Genomic DNA, 18,514 nt, shown 5'->3' with positions numbered 1-18,514 from the left:
TATTAATTCTCATTTTGAGCTTTTTTCCCTCTCATAACAGTGTAGTTCATGGGCTTGCATATGGGATGAGTATAAAGATTAATACTTGTATAAGTGACTAATTTAGGAAAGTATTTGAGATAATGCTGGAAAGATTAGTTTGGGACCGCTTTGAGAAGATTCTTCATCTCCAAAACTGTATCTTAGGCATTGGGGAGCCATTGAAGGTTCTTGAGGAGTAGATTGTATACCACATTCTTTCTCTGTGTTTTAGGAAGATTTATCTGACCATGGTATGTTGGAGAAATCCCATTAGAGATTTGAAGTGGACTGGCTAGTTATTACCCATTTTTCTATAATTACTTCCCATCATAGGTTACTTTATAAGTAAATACTCTTTAACCAATCACATAACTGTTATACTTTCAAGTACAATCAATGAGTTTTCCAGAATTAAAGAAATTGAACTGAAATTGACAACAGAAATTCTAGTAGGAAGATTAATCTGAAGTGTGTATTAATAGCTGCGGAGAACTAGAGTGTACAGTATTTAATGTCTTAGTATGAGATAAAGAATGATATGTATGGAAAAGAGGAAGAGGACGCACTTAAGATGAACACTTGAAAATAGTGCTCATTCTAATATATCTAAGGTAGAACAAACGTATGTTTTGTACATTTTTTTAGCATGTATAAACACTGCACTTAAATTTCAAAAAAAGCATGCCTAAAATATTAATGCTGGTATTTGGATAAAGAAGACTTAATATTCGAAAGAAGATACAGTGTTTGCATTTTAAAAAAAATTTTGTAAAGAAAAATTTACTTTCACTTCCTAGGGAACACCTAGGTTAATAGTTAGAGAAATATTACAAGGGACCCTACAGCACAGTCCTGCTTCAGTTGTATTCACATTACTGACTTTGTATGAGAGGTTCACCAGCTGTTTGACTGGCAGGAGCAGGAGCTTTCACTTCAGTAGTTTATAATTCCTGGCTATTCTAGGATAGTTTGCACTTCACCAAGCCTCAGACAGGTCAGGACATTTGGTAGGAGAAGGTTGAAAGACAAAAGCAGCAGGCCTTGGGTTCTCAGCCTTTTAAAAACTATTATTAAATGTATATTTTTTAATTTGGTGGTTAGAACTTTTAGTAATGTGCCTGTATTATATGTAGAGAGTATTCATTAACCAGGAGGAGTTTTAAAATGTCAAAACCAGGAAAAACTACTCTAAACCATGGCTTGGTTCCTGTTGATCTTAAAAGTACAAAAGAACCTCTACCACATCAAACTGTGATGAAGATATTTAGTATTAGCATCATTGCCCAAGGCCTCCCCTTTTGTCGAAGACGGGTAAGTCTCACACATTTGAAAAATATGAATGTTTATTTAAATGAAGTACTTCTGCCTCCTTTAGTGAAAAAAGGCTTCAAATTTTAATTGATATTTATAACTATCAGTGCATTGTACCAGTGAACCCTTACATAAGTGATAGTTTTATAATATGATATAGAACTTAGAAAGCAGAGTTACCCAGTCTACCTCTCATTTATTTTTCATGAGATTAGAATCCTGCAAATTTATTTAAAATTAGTAAATGTAAAAAGGTATGTTTTGAAATATACTGGCAAATATTAAACCTCCAAATTTTTAGTTTTATTTTGCATGGAAAGCAAAAAGCTGTTGTATTCTCCTGACGCGTGGGAAATATAGCATTGAGTTCTATTAAATAGTATTCTAAGTCCTTAGGTTTGTTTGGCCCTTTAAGCTGTATTATTCTTAAATTGCTATTTCTTGAATTCACACTTAATAGAGATATTACTTTGTGTTGTTATATCAAATAAAAATAGCATGCTATCATAACTGTGTGGCAGTTACGATATGGTTTATATATAGACAATTTGAACTAACAAACATTTTGTAGAACTTGTGCTAATGTATAATCAAGTTATGATCTATTGGATGTTTTTCAGGGTAACATACTCCTCTCTCTCATGAAGATTTGACCCTGGTAATTTAATATTAGCAATTTGTTATATTTTCTGAGTCAGTTGGTATTCTCATTTTGAATTATTTACTAGAGTGATATATTTTTAGATCTAAAATATGTTTATGATCATTGGGGGGAAAAACAAAAAAAACCCACAAAAAACCGTGTCTCTTTAGGATCAAATTAGTGTTTGTGTATATCAGTGCTATTAGGGTTCTGTCTTTTTATATGTTAAAGTTTTATTTTGTTTTTAATTGACACATAATACTTTTACTTTTTTTAACTAAAAGGAAAATATTATATTAAATATGATAATTCATAATACCAGAAAAATATTTTACCTCTTTAGTAAAGAGAATCTGTTTGCTGAGGACTTAACCTTTGTGAAGATACATTTTCTAATTAGCTTAGTTCCTTTTGAGTAGTTTCCACTTCTACTCCAAACGAGTGGCAGCCATGTTGGAAAACTTTTGAGTGAGGTTAAAATGTAATACAATGTAAACATTGAAAATAGAATACAAATATCCCCATCACCCTCTTGTTTCTTTTTCTTCTTTACTGTGTTTTCAGAAAGTGTTTCTTTCATTTTGTCTTCTTTCACCTTGTCAGTTTTATAGCTTCTGCTGAATGAGGTCACTGCTCTGTTTTAAGCATTTTACACAGAGGCCTCTAATAGCTTTAAAGTCAATAATAAACTAACTTATTATTTTAATACTTCTGTAAAAGAAAATGCCAATACAAATAAATTTAAAAATTGAGAAAAAGAAATGTGGAGCTTTTTTAAAAAAAAAATTAAAAGGTTAAGATATAAAAAATTAAGATAATTTTGTTCTTTTTTGTTGAATGTTTCTGATAAACTTAAGTACAATAAATGGGGGATTACTTCATTATGTCATAGTATAGGTTTCCTGCCTTTGTCTTCTTACATGGACATTAAGTTTAAAAGGCATAGAAGATTCTGTAAGAAAATTAATAGAGAACTTATTTTCCCTGAGGGCTTCCTAGGGTCACTACTCAGTTTGATTTTTCTATATTACTGTTATGTTAAATTATAGCCTTGAAGTTATAACAGAATAAAATATGAAAAATAAAATTCATACTAGAAAAATTTTAGAAAGTATTTAAGAAACAAAATGAACACATTCAGTTTTAGCCTGCCTGCCAGTAACTTACTATTGCATAACTCATTGACTCTGACTACTAGAAATATTAGAGGGATTGCGAAACTATATCCTTTCCCCCTCCTTTTTGCAGCTGGTTAATTTAGGTATCTTTAAATGGATTTACATTCTCTTTGTAATTTAATTTACTAGCTCTCTCAGTAAAATTTACGATAAACATTTTTAAAATGTATTTTTCTTCATTAAAATTTTTAAAAGAACTTTTGATATGATATGCAGTTAATGATACTAAATTTTCTGCCTGTTATCTTGTGTACCTTTTACATTTAGGTATTTTTAGTTTCTTTCAAACAGATTGATGTATACCTTGATGACAAAGTAGCAAAGCAGATAGCCTTCTGTATTTTGCTGGCCATTTTTTTCTTCCAAGTAGTGAGCTGAATGTAATGTATAGTTATTGCTGAAAAAACTATATGCAGTCTTGATCTATTAAAATTAGAAAAACATGATACTGTCCCTCCATCTATAGATGCAGAATCAAGTTAATGTTTGCATGATTGGTTAATATTTTACACAAAATAAGAGCTTAAAATAGTGAAAAATTCTTTAATATAGTAGTTATAACATAACTTCAATTTGTATGTCTTCAGATGTTTTCAGGAAATTCATTTATGTTAGTATGAAGTATAATATTAGTACTGATGGTTAATTTATTATTATATAAATTATTCTGATCTGTCATCTAAGATACTATTTAAGCATCGGATTTAATACTAACAACAGTGAATAGATAGCAATGTAGCTATTAGTTACCTTTAAATGAAAATGTTTTTAGTGGTAAGGTCCTCATAATTTGTTTATATTTTCTCACTTTCCTGATCATAAATATTAGCTAGAATACTTGTTAAAAGTAAGTTCTACAGGTAATTCTTAGTATGAAGAAAATTTGGAAATATAACTTTTAACAATTAAAAAAACCCAAAAAACTGTCCTTTTTGGGGAAGAGAGATTTTACAAGAAAAAGTTACTTAACGTATAAGATAACTGGGAAAGTATTTTATTTTTCCTTTGAAATAGAAATACCTAATTATGGTTATACCAATAAACCCTAAGATATATAATTTTTCCATATTTTAAACATACCTGAAATAAAAATACATTTTAATGGAACTTCATAGCTTACCTGGCAGTAGTTTTTCTTTTTTAGAGATAAGAGAAAGGATGATGCATCCTACATTTAATAGTAGTATGTTGAAAGAAAATATAATTTTAATGTTTAAACCTCATTTCTTAGCTCATTTTGTATTTATTTGGAGCACTTTTAAGCATTTACAGTATTCTCTTAAACTTATTCTTCAACTTAACTAATTTGGTAAAAATTTCCAAATGACATGAAATTATTGGTTTATATAGGACTTTAAAATTAAGATATCTGGTGACTATGCTGGTTTATAGATATTGTTTTTATAGAGTGCCTCATATATTCGTGAGTTTATGTAGCATAGGCATCAGCAACGCAGAAGACTAAGCATGTGGGGTAGTGCTTTTGTGGGAAGGGTGAGGTACAGATGTGGGACAAGAACTTGTGCATCTGAAACTTAGGAACTCAGACAGAAGTGAAACATAAACTGAGGTTTCTGGTAACTGAAAACAATTTCATAGTGATTATATTCTATATCAAGTTCTATTCCAAATACCACACTTAAAATTATTTTTCTTTAAAATGAAAATGGAAATAAAATTAAAATAGAATATTTGTGTGTCATTTGAGAAAGTGTTAATATCACATCTTGTATATCGTCCTCATTGGGTGATATATTAAATCAGGGGTCCACAAACTTTTTCTACAGAGGGCCAGTAAATTTTGTAGGCTTTGTTTTTTAGGCTTAGTCTGTCTCTGTTGCAACTAGTCAGCTTTACCTTTGTAGCATGAAAGCAGCCATAGACAATATTTAAACAAATGGGCATGACTGTTTTTTAATAAAATATTACTTACAAAAACAGTGAAAAAATAGGTTTTTACTATTATAACAGTACTAAAATAATTTTTTTTGCATTTTTGGCTTATATATAAATTTCAGCTTATAGTATGTTTTTAGTCGGGATTACGGGAGCTTTAAGCCATTCATTTCTTTTAAAATCCTCATTTTCTCAAATTCTTTTGTAGTTATGTGAAGAATTGTATTTTTGTGTATCTAATCACTAGCATTTTAACATACTGCTTTCTATTACTTCTTTTCTAAATGTGTAGTTATTAGTATAAATATACCATTGTTGATTGTTGTCATTTAAAAAGAACCTACTATGTATTCTAGGTACTGTTCCAGCTATTTTTTTTAATATTTGAACTCATTTAATCTTTAAGTGGTTTATTTGTTAGTTAACCACTGTAAGTTAAGTATTCTTTCCATTTAGTAGATGAGAAAACTAAGGCCCAAACAAGTTAATTCTCCCAATTTTCTTGGTAAATAGTAAATCTGGTATTTAATCTCAAGACTCATAATGCTGAAGGTACTAGCTCTTCTTTCTACTATGTGTTGTGACCTATATACACTTTTTTCTTGTAAACTTAACACTTTTCAACTACTATTATATTACTATTTTGGAGGATAAAACTGGGAGCTTATCGGTGTTGGACACTGTTTCTATGAGAACATACACTCAAAGTTTCAAACAATTGACCTACAAATAATTTCTTGTAGCACAGTCCATTTATAAATATGTAATTTCTTGTGTAATCTCTTTTAAGATTTTTTAAGTATATATTTATCCCACAGATTATGTAACAATTTTAATAATACAAAAACTAGAAATATTCAGACTGTATGCATTTGTCCTTTGTCTTTTTGTAAGCTGAGGGTTGATACCTCAGGGTCTGTGTTTGGCAGACAGCAACTGATGGTAGGGTGTCTGACTAACTCCTCAAATAGCAATGTGGTACCAGTCTCATCAGTTCTTTCACAATTAGTACTCTTAACAGTGATGACACAAACAACATAGCACTTTTCTTAGCAATATTATGTTGGGTTCAAGTTATATCTTCATTATTGAGTTATCAATGAGACTAGACAAATCTATATTCAAAATTTTAATCTCATTCATACATAATTTGTTGTTTTTGTATATATAATCCTCAGTTCACCCAGTATATAATTTTTAATTTATTATGTTCCTTTAGTAGACTGTTGACTAGTCCATTAGAACTTTTAAGCAAAGGTCTACTAAGGTTATTAAACAGTTATATTGATTTTGTTTCAAAAAGTAACATCTCTATTTATTCTATAACAAAATGTTCATTTATATGAAGATTTTATATGTACCCCAGAAAGAAACCATCATAAACTCTGTTGATAAAGCAAATTTGGGAGTTATTATCCTCCTGAAATTAGTAATTTAGTATCCCCAAAATTCTCTGAGTTGAATGGCTATGTAGTGAATTTTGATTTCCTCTCTAACATTTAATATTTTTCTTTCTTTTTAAAAATATTATAAGATATGCTCAAGATATAAAATGTAGAAAAATATTTTTCTTCACAGTTTCCCAAATTATTAGTAATTCCACTGGTCAGAAATGATAATTTTAAGCATATAATTTTTTAAACAATTGGTACTTTAATCCATTTTTTAAGGTACTGCTAGTGTTTTCCCATGGCTGTATGTATTCAAAGTATATAATTTGCCATATGAATATACCATAATTTTTCTACTGTTGATTGGATAGTGACCTACTTTGAACATTTTTATATGTAAATCTTAACCACATCACTATACACAGATTTCAAAAGGAGAATTATTGGGTCAAGGGGTATAGACTTCTTTAGATGCTTGATGAATATTTCCAGAAAAATTTTACCAATTGAAAACAACATGAGGGACTTCTAATGTTAAAAGACAAAGAAATCATATATTAAGCACATTTATTCCTACCATGGCAAAGTTTTGTGGACTTTACTTAGTTGATACTGTCCATGTTTCTTACCATAGGTTTTCTGTCAACTGAATTTATTGTTTTATGTTGAAAAATTAATGATATATGCTTATACTTAAGGCTTCATCAAGAAAATATGTAAATAAAAATTATTTGTTTCTCATGGTGATTTTATTTTTTCTTATGGGAGATAACATTTGCCATAGACCTGTCACCTATATTACTTTGAACTATAATTTTCTTCTTCTCTCATGGTTTTAAAACTATGATCTGTCTTTTTATCTAAACAGATGACCCACATGTGTGATTTTATAATTTATTATTGATTCCACATATTGTCTTTACTGCAAGTCTTATGATTGTCTCAATTTTTATTTGTCATGTTAGATTATACTTCTACATTTCTGAAATTTAGTGTGATATCTTTATAGTATAAATGACAGCCTCTCCCAAAGTATATTGCTATTAATAATCTCTACTATAAGAGTACTTCTCGTGCTAGCAAGAGCAGCTGCCAGAAATACTTGTCTATTTCTTATAGCACTATTCCTTAGCCTTACATTTCTGTCATAGCTTTGTCATTTAGCTCCAATGCAGGTTTACCTTTTTCTAAAAAAAATTCTAATCTAGCCATGATTAATAGCCAAGCTAATTAAGTTATAGCAAGTCTGCTCTTCTAAAATGTCCTGATGCCTAAAAGTGATTTCATGAAACTCAGCATCTCTTCATGGAACTCTTAGCCATGTAGAAATAGACTGATGCCTCCTTAACATACAGAAATATAAAACCTTTTAAAAGCCAGCGTCATACATCTCTCCCCCATACTAGTCTTTCCAGATCCTTTCCATGACCTCACTGTCTAGTTTACCTCTCTGATGAAAGCTCCCTCCAGGCCCTGACTTCATCCACTGTTGTCCTCATCCATTGAAGTGAAACATACTGCAGTTGTTGCCATTACTTTTAGTCCTCAGGCATGCTATATGGACTGCTCAGTGGTGTTATATGACAACTTTGTATAGATATCTTTATACCTAACCTCAGTTAGGTTATAAACTCTTAGAATTCAGAGGTTATCTTTAATATCTTTTTATGCTACCAGTGATGTGTAGGAGAAAGTTAGTATAAATATGTGTATGACTGATTCATTGAAGTATCTGTTACACTTGGAAAATCCTTTAAGGAGTTTTTGTGCTGTAAGAATATAGCATGTTTTTGTTTACTAAATGTTTTTAAATGGCTGTGCAGCTGTGATTTTGAATATTTCATTTTCTAAATTTAACTAAACTCAGATACAGTTTGACACTTAATTTTAAAAGTAATTACTACTTACTAATTTTGAAAACGGAGAAACAAACACAGGGTGTAGTCATTTAGATGGTACTTTTAAGAGTCAAAAGTATCCCAAAATGCTGGAATAAAGGAAAAAAATTACAGTATTTTGAAAAGAAAGAATAGGGTGGTTGTATGAGCAAATTTGGAAAGGGATTTTAATAGATCACCTTTTTTTTTTTTTTAAGTGAGGAATCTAAAATGTGGCTTCCTAAGCTTCTCTTTCTTGCACATACATTCCATTGGACTTGGAAAATATAGTCATTTCCAGATCCTCTGATGTCCTTTGTGGCCACTACTTATTTATCAGTAAGGGAATTAATTATCGTTAGTTACATATCAGACCATTCGAGTTTAGATCCTATCAGTCTTTTTCTTCTTCAGAATGTTTCATGCATAAACATGAGTAATCAGAATATAAATTGTTTAAGTTTTATTGAGATTTTATTCTTTGTACTGTGTAAGGCACTGGCCATAAATAAAAAGATGTTTATCCCTCATGCCCATGGATATGCAAAAATGAAAAATCACAGTCCTTTAAATATCTTATAGTCTAGTGGTAAAACCACAATTATAGTACAAAAGGATAATTGCTTAAATGGACCTATGTACAAAGTATTGTGGGAGCATGAGGAGGCCAAGTCTCAGTGAAAATGGTTCAGGAAGGGCTTCATAGGAACTCTGAATTAAAACATGAAGGTGTTTGCTAAGCAGATGATCAGAGGAGTAGTAGACAGAAGGAACGTATATTATTGCTTGGGCTCACATCTTGTTTTTTTTTTCATATTATACTGCTGCAAATTACTCACATTTTGCCTTTCATTTAATAATGGTAATGTCAGCCAAAAAATATGTATTGACCACCTAGAACAGAATTGAGAACTTTTCTAGAACTTGTTGCTGTTAGTGAACTTGATAGACAAAGGCCATGCCCTCATGGAGCTTAGATTCTAGTTTGGGAAGACAAAAAATAAATATTGCCGTTAATGCTAATGTTTTGGTGACTAGAAAATAGGGTTATTGGAATAGGGTCTAGTTTGGTATACAGGGAAAGCATTATGCTAGGTACTTTCTATACATAAATTCATTTAATCCTTAAAATCACCTCATGAAGTAGGCTGTATTATTATGTATTAGGTCATTAAATATGAAATGTCCAATTTTGAATGAAAAGTGTAGTTTATTATATCTCAAACAAGAAGCAGTACAATAGATCAAAGTACGTGCCTTAGTATCGACACAGTTTTGCCATCTTAATGGTAGCTTGCTTATGCCAGCATTGAAGAAGCCTGGAGAGTGAGTAGCCATGAAATTGTGAAAGGTGTTTTCCACAGCTCCTTGAGAATTGAATATTTTTCCTTGAAAGAAGTGGTCCAAAGCCTGGAAGAAGTAGTAGTCAGTTGGTACAAGATCTTGTGAATATGGTGGATGACAGAGTTTCCAAGTCCAGCTTCTATAGTTTGAGCAGCGTTGTTTTTTGCAACATGTGCAAGAGGATTGACCATCTCTATTGACCAATCTCGGCTGCTTAATTGCAAGCATCCTCATCATTTCGTCCATTTGGTTGCAGTAGCCATCCACTGTAATCAGTTGGCCCAGTTTCATGAAGCTGTAGTGGATAATACCAGCGCTGGACCACCAAACAAACACCATTAGATTTTTTTGATGAATATTTGGTTTTGGACTGTGTTTCAGCACTTCATCTTTATCCATCCATTGTGTTGAAGGCTTGTCAAAAAGAATCCATTTTTTTGTCACCAGTAACAATACAATTTAGAAACGGTTTGCCTTTATGTTGTGACAGCAAAGAAAGGCAAGCTTTGAGACAATTTCTCTTTTGATGCTCATTTAATTTATGCAATATCCATCTATCCAGCTTCTTTACCTTGCCCATTTGTTTCAAATGGTCCAATATTGTTGGAATAATAGTGTCAAACCTTGCTGTTAATTCACATGTAGATTGAGATGGATTTGCTTCCACTACAGCTTTCCACCATCATTATTCACCTTGGTCTCAGGTCACCCACGTGTCTCATTTTCAAGATTAAAATCACCAGAATGGAACCTCTCAAACCATCAATGTACTGAGCGTTCATTAGCCACATCCTTCCCAAACAGTTCATTGATATTTGGAGCTGTCTGTGCTGCATTGGTTCCACAACAGAACTCATATTAAAAAATAACACGAATTTTTGCCTTATCCATGGTTTCACAAAACTTGCCCTAAAAAAAAAATTGAAAGATAATCACAAGCCAAAACGTGATTGAAAGAATGAGGATATACCTTCACAATAAAAAATAAAAAACACACAAGAAGTGTCAAAGTGAAATGTCAGAGATATCAACTGTCAAACTTAAGGAAATTGGACATTCCATGCTTTATAACCTAATATCATACCTATTATGAGAATCTGAGGCGTAGGAAGGTTAAAGAACTCCCCTAGCTGGTAAATGCTGTAGCTGGGATTCTAACTGAGGCAGTCTGGCTCCAGCATCACAACTACCGTGGTATACTGATCTGGAGTAAAGATGTGTTGAGTGAAGAACAGATCATTAGTTTCCAAATGTTTTAAGGGTTAACTTTTGCCATGTAATCCTGGGATCTCAAATATGTAATTCTCACTCTTCTATATTTATGATCTCAATATCTAATAACTGATAACATTACTTTTTGTCATCAGATGATGTTTTAGTATTGAGTTATGCCTGAGTTGTCAGATATGAATACAAAGCAATCAGCATGGAAACTTTATGAATTTGTTTTTTAGATAAATTTTTGCTAATTAGATAATTTGTACAAATTGCTTAGTAATATTGATATCACAGGGCAAGGCTATTTAAATTTGTAAAGTTAAACTAGGTTATGTTTTTCAGAAACTAACTTAATGTTAAGACTTGTAGTATGGAAGACAGATGAAAAATATGCTAAAAATAAACTTGGAACTAAGCTCCTGGCAAAGTAAACAAGTGTAAAATAAGTCCACAGTCCCTTGTCTGCAAACCAGAAATCCAACAAGGTCTGAAAACTAAAATTTTAAAAATAAAGGTAGAAAACCTAATCCAAACTAACATAAGACAGTCACCTTTATTATTTTCTAAATATTTATTTTGCTGCAGAAATATTAATGTGTAATGTACTGGAAGTGTTCTGTAACACACAGTATGTGCACCATATACCTCTCTAAAAGCCAAAAAATTCTGCGTTTAGGAACACAGTGATCTCTCAAAAGCATAGAACTAATTCCATAGACCTTCAAGTTTTACAGTTGTCACCCATATATAGAAAATGGAATATACTTTGAAATGTCAAAGTAGTCTTAAGCTTTATCTTAAGTCTCTAAGTATATGCACATAGATATCTGAATTTTATTAACCTAATTATAGACAGCTCCATATAATACAGTGATACTTTGGCACTTATATATTATTTTTCTTCAGTGATTAAAATGCAGCTCGCATTAGCAGACTTGTACTTTAACTGAGGGAAGAGAACCCCAACCACATTTTTTAATTCTTACATTATTTCCATGGAAAATTAACACTACTTAATTAATTTTAGTCTGTTAATACATATTATACATACTCCTTGTGTGTGTTGCTGGTGTTACAAAGATGAATAAGACGAGCACCTTCCCTTAGGAGGCCACAATGCCTTCATGTCTCTGAGAGACTTGTTTCAGTGTCCACATTCAGTGGTCACATATCAAAATCAGAGGAACATTGGTTAATTAATTCATTCAACAAATAAGAATCTACTAATTGCCAGGCACAGTTCTAGGCACTTGGGATACATTAGTGAACAAAACATGAAAAAATTTGGCCTTTTATGTAACTTAAAATTTTAGTGACCCTGAGAAGTCCACCAAGGCATTAGGCAGCATGTTCAGTTTACCAATATACATTGTATCATCAGAGTCCTTTATTAAATTATATGCTTTGCATTTTAAGTTCATTGGTGATAATTTGTGTTATAGTTTCTTCATATGTATATATGTATAACTGCATACATGTACATACTTACGTAGATATACACTTTACCTGATTTGATAGGACTATGTTGGTGACCTTATTGAAATATATAATCTGCTGGTTTTCAAATACTGTTAGGTCGTATCCAGTACGAAATATTATTTTGACTCTCTGAAAGAATAAGTATGATTGTCTTATTCTATTTTTTATGTTTTTGCAAGAAAACTTTCTTTTGGAATTTTTAATATACAATCAGGCTCACATTAGTGATTTCTTTCTGAATTATTCCCAGGTCAGAATTATAGTTCTTTTCCCTTTCTCCAATGCTATGGAAAGTTTCATAAATTAACATGTGCTTCAAATATAAACCAGTTAAATAATAGTAGACATAATTTATGGTAGAAATACTTGTGTTATATTTATTTATATTAATATGTAGATAAGGATAGATATAATTTAAGTTTTTTATGTAATATAAATTTTACTACAGAGGTAATAGAAGAAAGGATTACCATTTGTGGTAAAGCCAATAATAGCATTCTAAATGTTAGCAGTTACAGTTCAGATATTTCCTTTCACAAGTACCTATTGATGCAGCACATCTCTTTATTTGCATATATAGTATTTTGTTCCTGAAATATGAAATGTAAAATAATTTTTAAAAGTAGTCTTGTTTCTTTAAAAAATGTGATATTAGATTTAAAAAGTTTTCTCTCATGACTTCAGTAGTATCTCTATATGTAAGTGTTTATGTGTATATTTATAAACTTTATTGAAATTTATTTAGGAAAATGGAAAAACAATCAACAGTATTTCTTAAATATTAATACTGTTTTTATAATTGCTTACCTACACTGAATATTTTTCGGAGCTACTGAACTACAAAATAGCAAGCTTTTTTTTTTTTTTTTTTTTAGGAGACCCACCATTTTTCGAGCACACACATTCTGTTATATTCACGTTATTTGCATATTTGTTTTTGTTGAGGGAGAGAATAATTCAGAGTGGTCATTTGGTTGTAGGAGCTCTAAATGTAGATAATGCTAAAAACATTGCGTTGATTCACTATACATATAAGATTTTGATGTAAATAGTTAAAACATAATTTTACGGTGGAATTCCATGTATACATCTTTAAGAATTTACTCACAACTAAATCAAGACTTCTAGGTTGAACTTTCTTCCTCCAATAAATATAGGCACAAAACACACACACACATACACACACACACACCACCAAGACAGAAAAGGTTAAATATTAATCCCAAAAGCGCATGGCTAGTTAGCCATTCATTTATGATTATTTTATGATATCCTTATGTAATGATGAGGGAATCTGTTTTGAGGGAAAAATGTGTGCTAATGTATGAAATTCTCTTCAATTTGTTCTCTTTTGGTAGTTCTTGCACGTGCAAATTGAAACTTGTGAGTTATTTCTATATTTAATTACATTTTTATGTGTGGGTGATTTCATACAGTTCACTTGGGAACAATGTAAGCTTAAACAGCTTTTCAATAATCCATGGAAATTTCTACATTATCACTTTAGATTTTAAAATGTCATTGTTGCTACTAATATGAACATGTAGGGGCAGTATAGTACTGTTTTTGTAAATCTTGTCTGAATTTATGGGTTTTTAAAATCTGTGTTACTGTTAAAATTTTGTTCTTTGCGAAAATGTAACTGTATGTCTTACTTTTTAAAAGAATGGTTGATACAACTCCATTAAGTTGAAACTATTCTTTCAATTCAGGTTCTCACATATACGAAAGCTCTTATAGTATAAAAGCTTATGGCCTTGATTTATATTTGAAGTCAAGGAATATGTTAAGTTAGTTAAAAGGAAAAATGCATTTTTATAGTTGGACAATAAAAGTGAGAATAAAGGGATTCATAAAAATATGCAAAATACTAAGATCAGTTCAATTTTGCTCTTATTCTATACCAACCTTTCAAAATGAATGTTTAATTATGAGAATTTTTTATAAAGTCTTAATTTTTCAACATGACAAGGGAACAAAACTTAGATTACCTAGCAGTCATACTTTAAGATCCTTTAACTGGTAAATATTTTTTCCAGTATCAAACGATTAAGATTATTATAAACTTTATTATAAAACATGGTAGCTTTTTTTCCTGCCTTACATTTAAAACAACTAAGCAGTTATCTCTTCCATCCATTTATTCATTCTTTTCAACACTTCCTATGAGCCTATGCTTTAGGCATTTAGAATATAACAGTGAACTAAACAGATCTAAGTCCTCACCCTTGTGAAGTTTATATCTCAGTAACACAGTGCTTAAGAGCATGAATGATAGAATCAATTAGACCTGGGTTTAAGTTCTTAGCTCTATCGTTTACTAAGCCTCATCTGTAAAATGGAGATAATAATAGTACCTACTACATGGAGTTGTTGTAAGGGTAAAATGAAATAACCTGTAGAAACTATAAGAACTCAGTTACTATTATGCAACCCACATAAAACTTTGTTTAGATGTATTGGTTAAAACTGTAATTAATTATCCTGATATAATCATACTTATGGTTAGTATTTTGAATACTTTTTCATTTTTAGTTTTCCTGAATTGTGAAAGTAAATTCATAGCACCAGTTTTGAATAGTTTTCTTAAACAGTTTCCTGAGTAACTGTTAATCTTCTCTAAATGGGAAGATGCTGTGCATAAAAAGTTAATGTGATTTGGTTCTAGTTACATTATGTAGATTCATTCAGTGTGACTATCATATATGTAAAAATTAACCCCATTATGTCTTCCTAAATGAAGAAAATGATATATGATATCATGTTATTTTGTTTGGAGATTCTCAGATGTTCAGAATAAATGTGTTGGCTTTAAATACCATTAAATTAGAATTTTAAAAATTGCTGTATAAGAATTAAAAACAGATTATTGATTTACATACTATGTTAGCTGTTCAAGTGTCTAGTAAATAATTTCCATTATGGTTTTAAATTCTGACATCATTTTTCTCCCTAAAGCTCCCAAAATTTGGTAATTAAGAAATGGAACATACTTGTTAACATCTTTGAAAGCTATTTTGTTAAAATGGCACCTGGTATACCATTACTGTATAAGAATTGAGACTTAAAACATTTAAAGAACTGGTTCACAGATTTTAACAAAAGTACTTGGAAATTTAGACCTTTCTTTGGTACTCTGTACTACTCTTGGTTCTTTTTATTTTTTAGTTATATAGAAACCCCATATTTAACATGCACACATGTATGCTATCCCACACACAGGCATCCCACACAAATACAAATAAAATTCTAACCTCCCCCCCAACTTCTGTGTAATAGCTTATCAGCTATGTTCATGCTGCAACTGCTTCATTGAGGGGAAGTGTTGTTCAGCCGTTTTCATATTAGCTTTGTTATCATGCAGTATTTTTCAGCTCATGCTCATTACCATACAGCTGGTATGTAGAGAAGAGAAGGAAGCAGGCAGAAGTTGTACTGTGTACAAGAATAAGAAGCTCTCTTGCAGATGGGGTGCTGGCAGATGGGGCATGTGTTTGAACAGGTTTTACTAATAACAGAGTGCATTAAAAATCATTCTGAGAAAGTCTAAGGTCAGTGCCATGAATTCAGAGCTTGAGAGGTTGTTCAGCTTTTGTAGACATTTTTAGAATATTAATTAACTCTAATACAAAAAAGTAATAAATGGCAAACCATAACCTCCTCTAAAAAAATCTTTATCATTTTTCTTCTTTATTTTATTATCTTTTGTTTCTCTTTTGTATAATTTAAAAAGCATTAATACTATTAGCTAATGTCTCTCATCAACTAGTGTTTTCGTAGTCTTAAATATATTTACTTAAAATCCCCAGACTATATCTATATACAAAAGTGTAGAAGCTTTGAGAAAATGTAGTAACTTTCTTCAGTTTTGATACATTAGAATAGTTATTAGAAGATAAAAACCAAAGGAGAATTGGAAATCTTTATGTAGAGTGTTGACTGTGTTGAAGACTAAATTAAGGTGATTTTATCTTTATTCAAAGTTAGAAGTGAATGGTATGCCCAGAAATCTATTGTTAAAATTATTCCTTGAATATTTTTCATATAACCAAAGTGATGAAATATAATTGAAAGAACTATCAATAGTTTTTTTAAAAAAGGTATTTTAGTGGGATCTTAGTCCTTTTGACACTTTTTCATTAACTGTAGTATTTCTTGATACATCCTGTCTCAATGGGAGATGGTGGTAAAAACAACTAAAGCAAAATAAAGCTAAGCAATTATGTGTAAAACATGCAGTATTCAATTTAATTTTAAAGGAAATGGAACTTGGTTTCTTTTGTTCACAAGGATTGAAATGTATGCCATATAGCTAAAATTTTTAAGGTAATATTGGTTATAACACTTTTGGTAACTCAAACTTTCATGCTTTAGATTTCTTGATAGTAAAATGGAGGTACAAAGCGCATTCTGTTAAGTAAATACCTTTGAATAAATAATTTAAGTGAGATCTGTGGGAAATGGTGTATATTAAGAAGCATTATTAAAAATGTATATTCCTTTTAATAGTGAAAGTTTATATTCCACTGGGCATTTTTCAAGGTACAGGAGGTCCTAAACCATGAAATTGCATTTTTATTGCACATCAAACTGTATGTTTCCTTCCAATTTAATTTATATTTGGATTGTATAACTGATAAATACCTAGAAATATTTTATTACTTTTCCCTGAGGGGAGAAATATATAAATATATATAATAGTATAAATAACATAATATAATAAATTAATAAATTGATAAATATGTGAAATGTATTGCTCACGTTCATCATTTCTTCTGAAAATTATAAATTTTTCAAATTATGTTGAAAATTAACGTTTTCAGTTATTTCTGTAGCTCTGCCATTGTTGATTAGAGTATGTCTTACATTGCTACTTATCTCATATAAATATTGTTTATTAATACCCTACTATGTACAGGAACTATATGAGAAGCTGAGATATAACAAGAATCAAAATAAAGTGGTTACTGGTCCCATAGAACTTACAGTCTAATGGGGAAGATGGACAAATAATTAATGTACTCACGCTATGACAAGGTGTTGACTTCAAGCGGTATGATTGACAGTTTTAGAATGGGGAGGAGGTAGCTCTGTGAAGAAATTGGAGGTGGTCTATACACAGATGATTCACATATTTTTATCTCCAACCCAGACCTTTCTTCTGGCCTGCAGAGCCAGTTGGAACATGATAACTGGATATATCCAAGACATCTCAAGATCCTCCCCACCCCTATCCCCCAGAAAACAAACAAAAAACCTGATCCTTGTTCAGTGTCCTCTATCATTTTCCATCCAGTTGCACAAATAGGAAACCTGGTATCATCTCTGATAACTTCCTCTTCTTATTTCCCATAATCTGTCACCAAATCCTATCAGTTTTATGTCCTAAATATTAATGTCTCTTAACTGTTCACTCGTATGCATCTCTATTTCTACCTAGCTAGTCTATGCCTCCATTATCTCTTGCCTGGTCTAGTGGAATAACTTCCTCACACAGTCTTTCCACATCCGTTCTCAATCACTTCCATTCTGCTTTTAGCATTACATTCAGAATGATTTTTCAAGAGATATATCTGACCATGTCTTTTCCTTAACTAACATCCAGCATTAGCTTTTCATTGCTCTTACGGTAAAGACTAAAATCCTTTCTGAGGTCTTTCATAATCTGGCCCTTGCCTCCTTCTCTAGCCTCATCTTGCACCTGCCGTAGTACCTTTATTCTGTGCCCTTGAGCCATAAGTGGTGCCCCTGCCCATCCATAACCTAGCTCGGTCATTCATTCAGAGAGAAGCCTTCTCTGAACCCACAGATTAGGACAAAACCTCAACATCCTTAATTCTCTTCTAATGCTCTGTAGCATTTACCACAGTTGCAGTTTTGCTTTGTTTTGTTTCATTATCTTACTTCCCTGCTATATTGTAAACTCTAGCCATGAAACAGAGACAGAACTTAGTTTAGCTTATATATAATGGACACCCAAATAAATGTTGTATTGAATGAATGAGAGTATCTGTGGGAGAGTTAAATAATCATATAAATCTATATTTGTTGTAACTAATATATATCCTAGTCAGAATAAAGATAATTAGACATAGTTGGAACAATAAAGTATAGGATAGACTCACAAGAGAGATATGCATGTGTCAACACTGATGT

General features: G+C 31.2%; 1 protein-coding gene across 4 annotated transcripts in view; it reads left to right on the top strand.

The window, feature by feature from the left end:
- Positions 1 to 18,514, top strand: part of FBXW7 (F-box and WD repeat domain containing 7) — a 186,577-nt gene that overhangs the window by 124,078 nt on the left and 43,985 nt on the right. Inside the window, exon 1 of one of the 4 annotated variants that reach the window (XM_045552119.1) lies at positions 778 to 1,332. The exons of the other annotated variants lie outside the window; for them this stretch is intronic. Coding sequence (XP_045408075.1) covers positions 1,186 to 1,332 — 147 coding nt within the window. The 5' untranslated portion in view covers positions 778 to 1,185. Of the gene's footprint in view, positions 1 to 777; positions 1,333 to 18,514 lie in introns of those variants that run through there. 4 annotated transcript variants of the gene reach the window in all.

Source organism: Lemur catta, chromosome 5, assembly GCF_020740605.2.
Source record: "Lemur catta isolate mLemCat1 chromosome 5, mLemCat1.pri, whole genome shotgun sequence".
Lineage (NCBI taxonomy): Eukaryota > Metazoa > Chordata > Mammalia > Primates > Lemuridae > Lemur > Lemur catta.
This window is presented reverse-complemented; position numbering and strand designations above follow the sequence as displayed.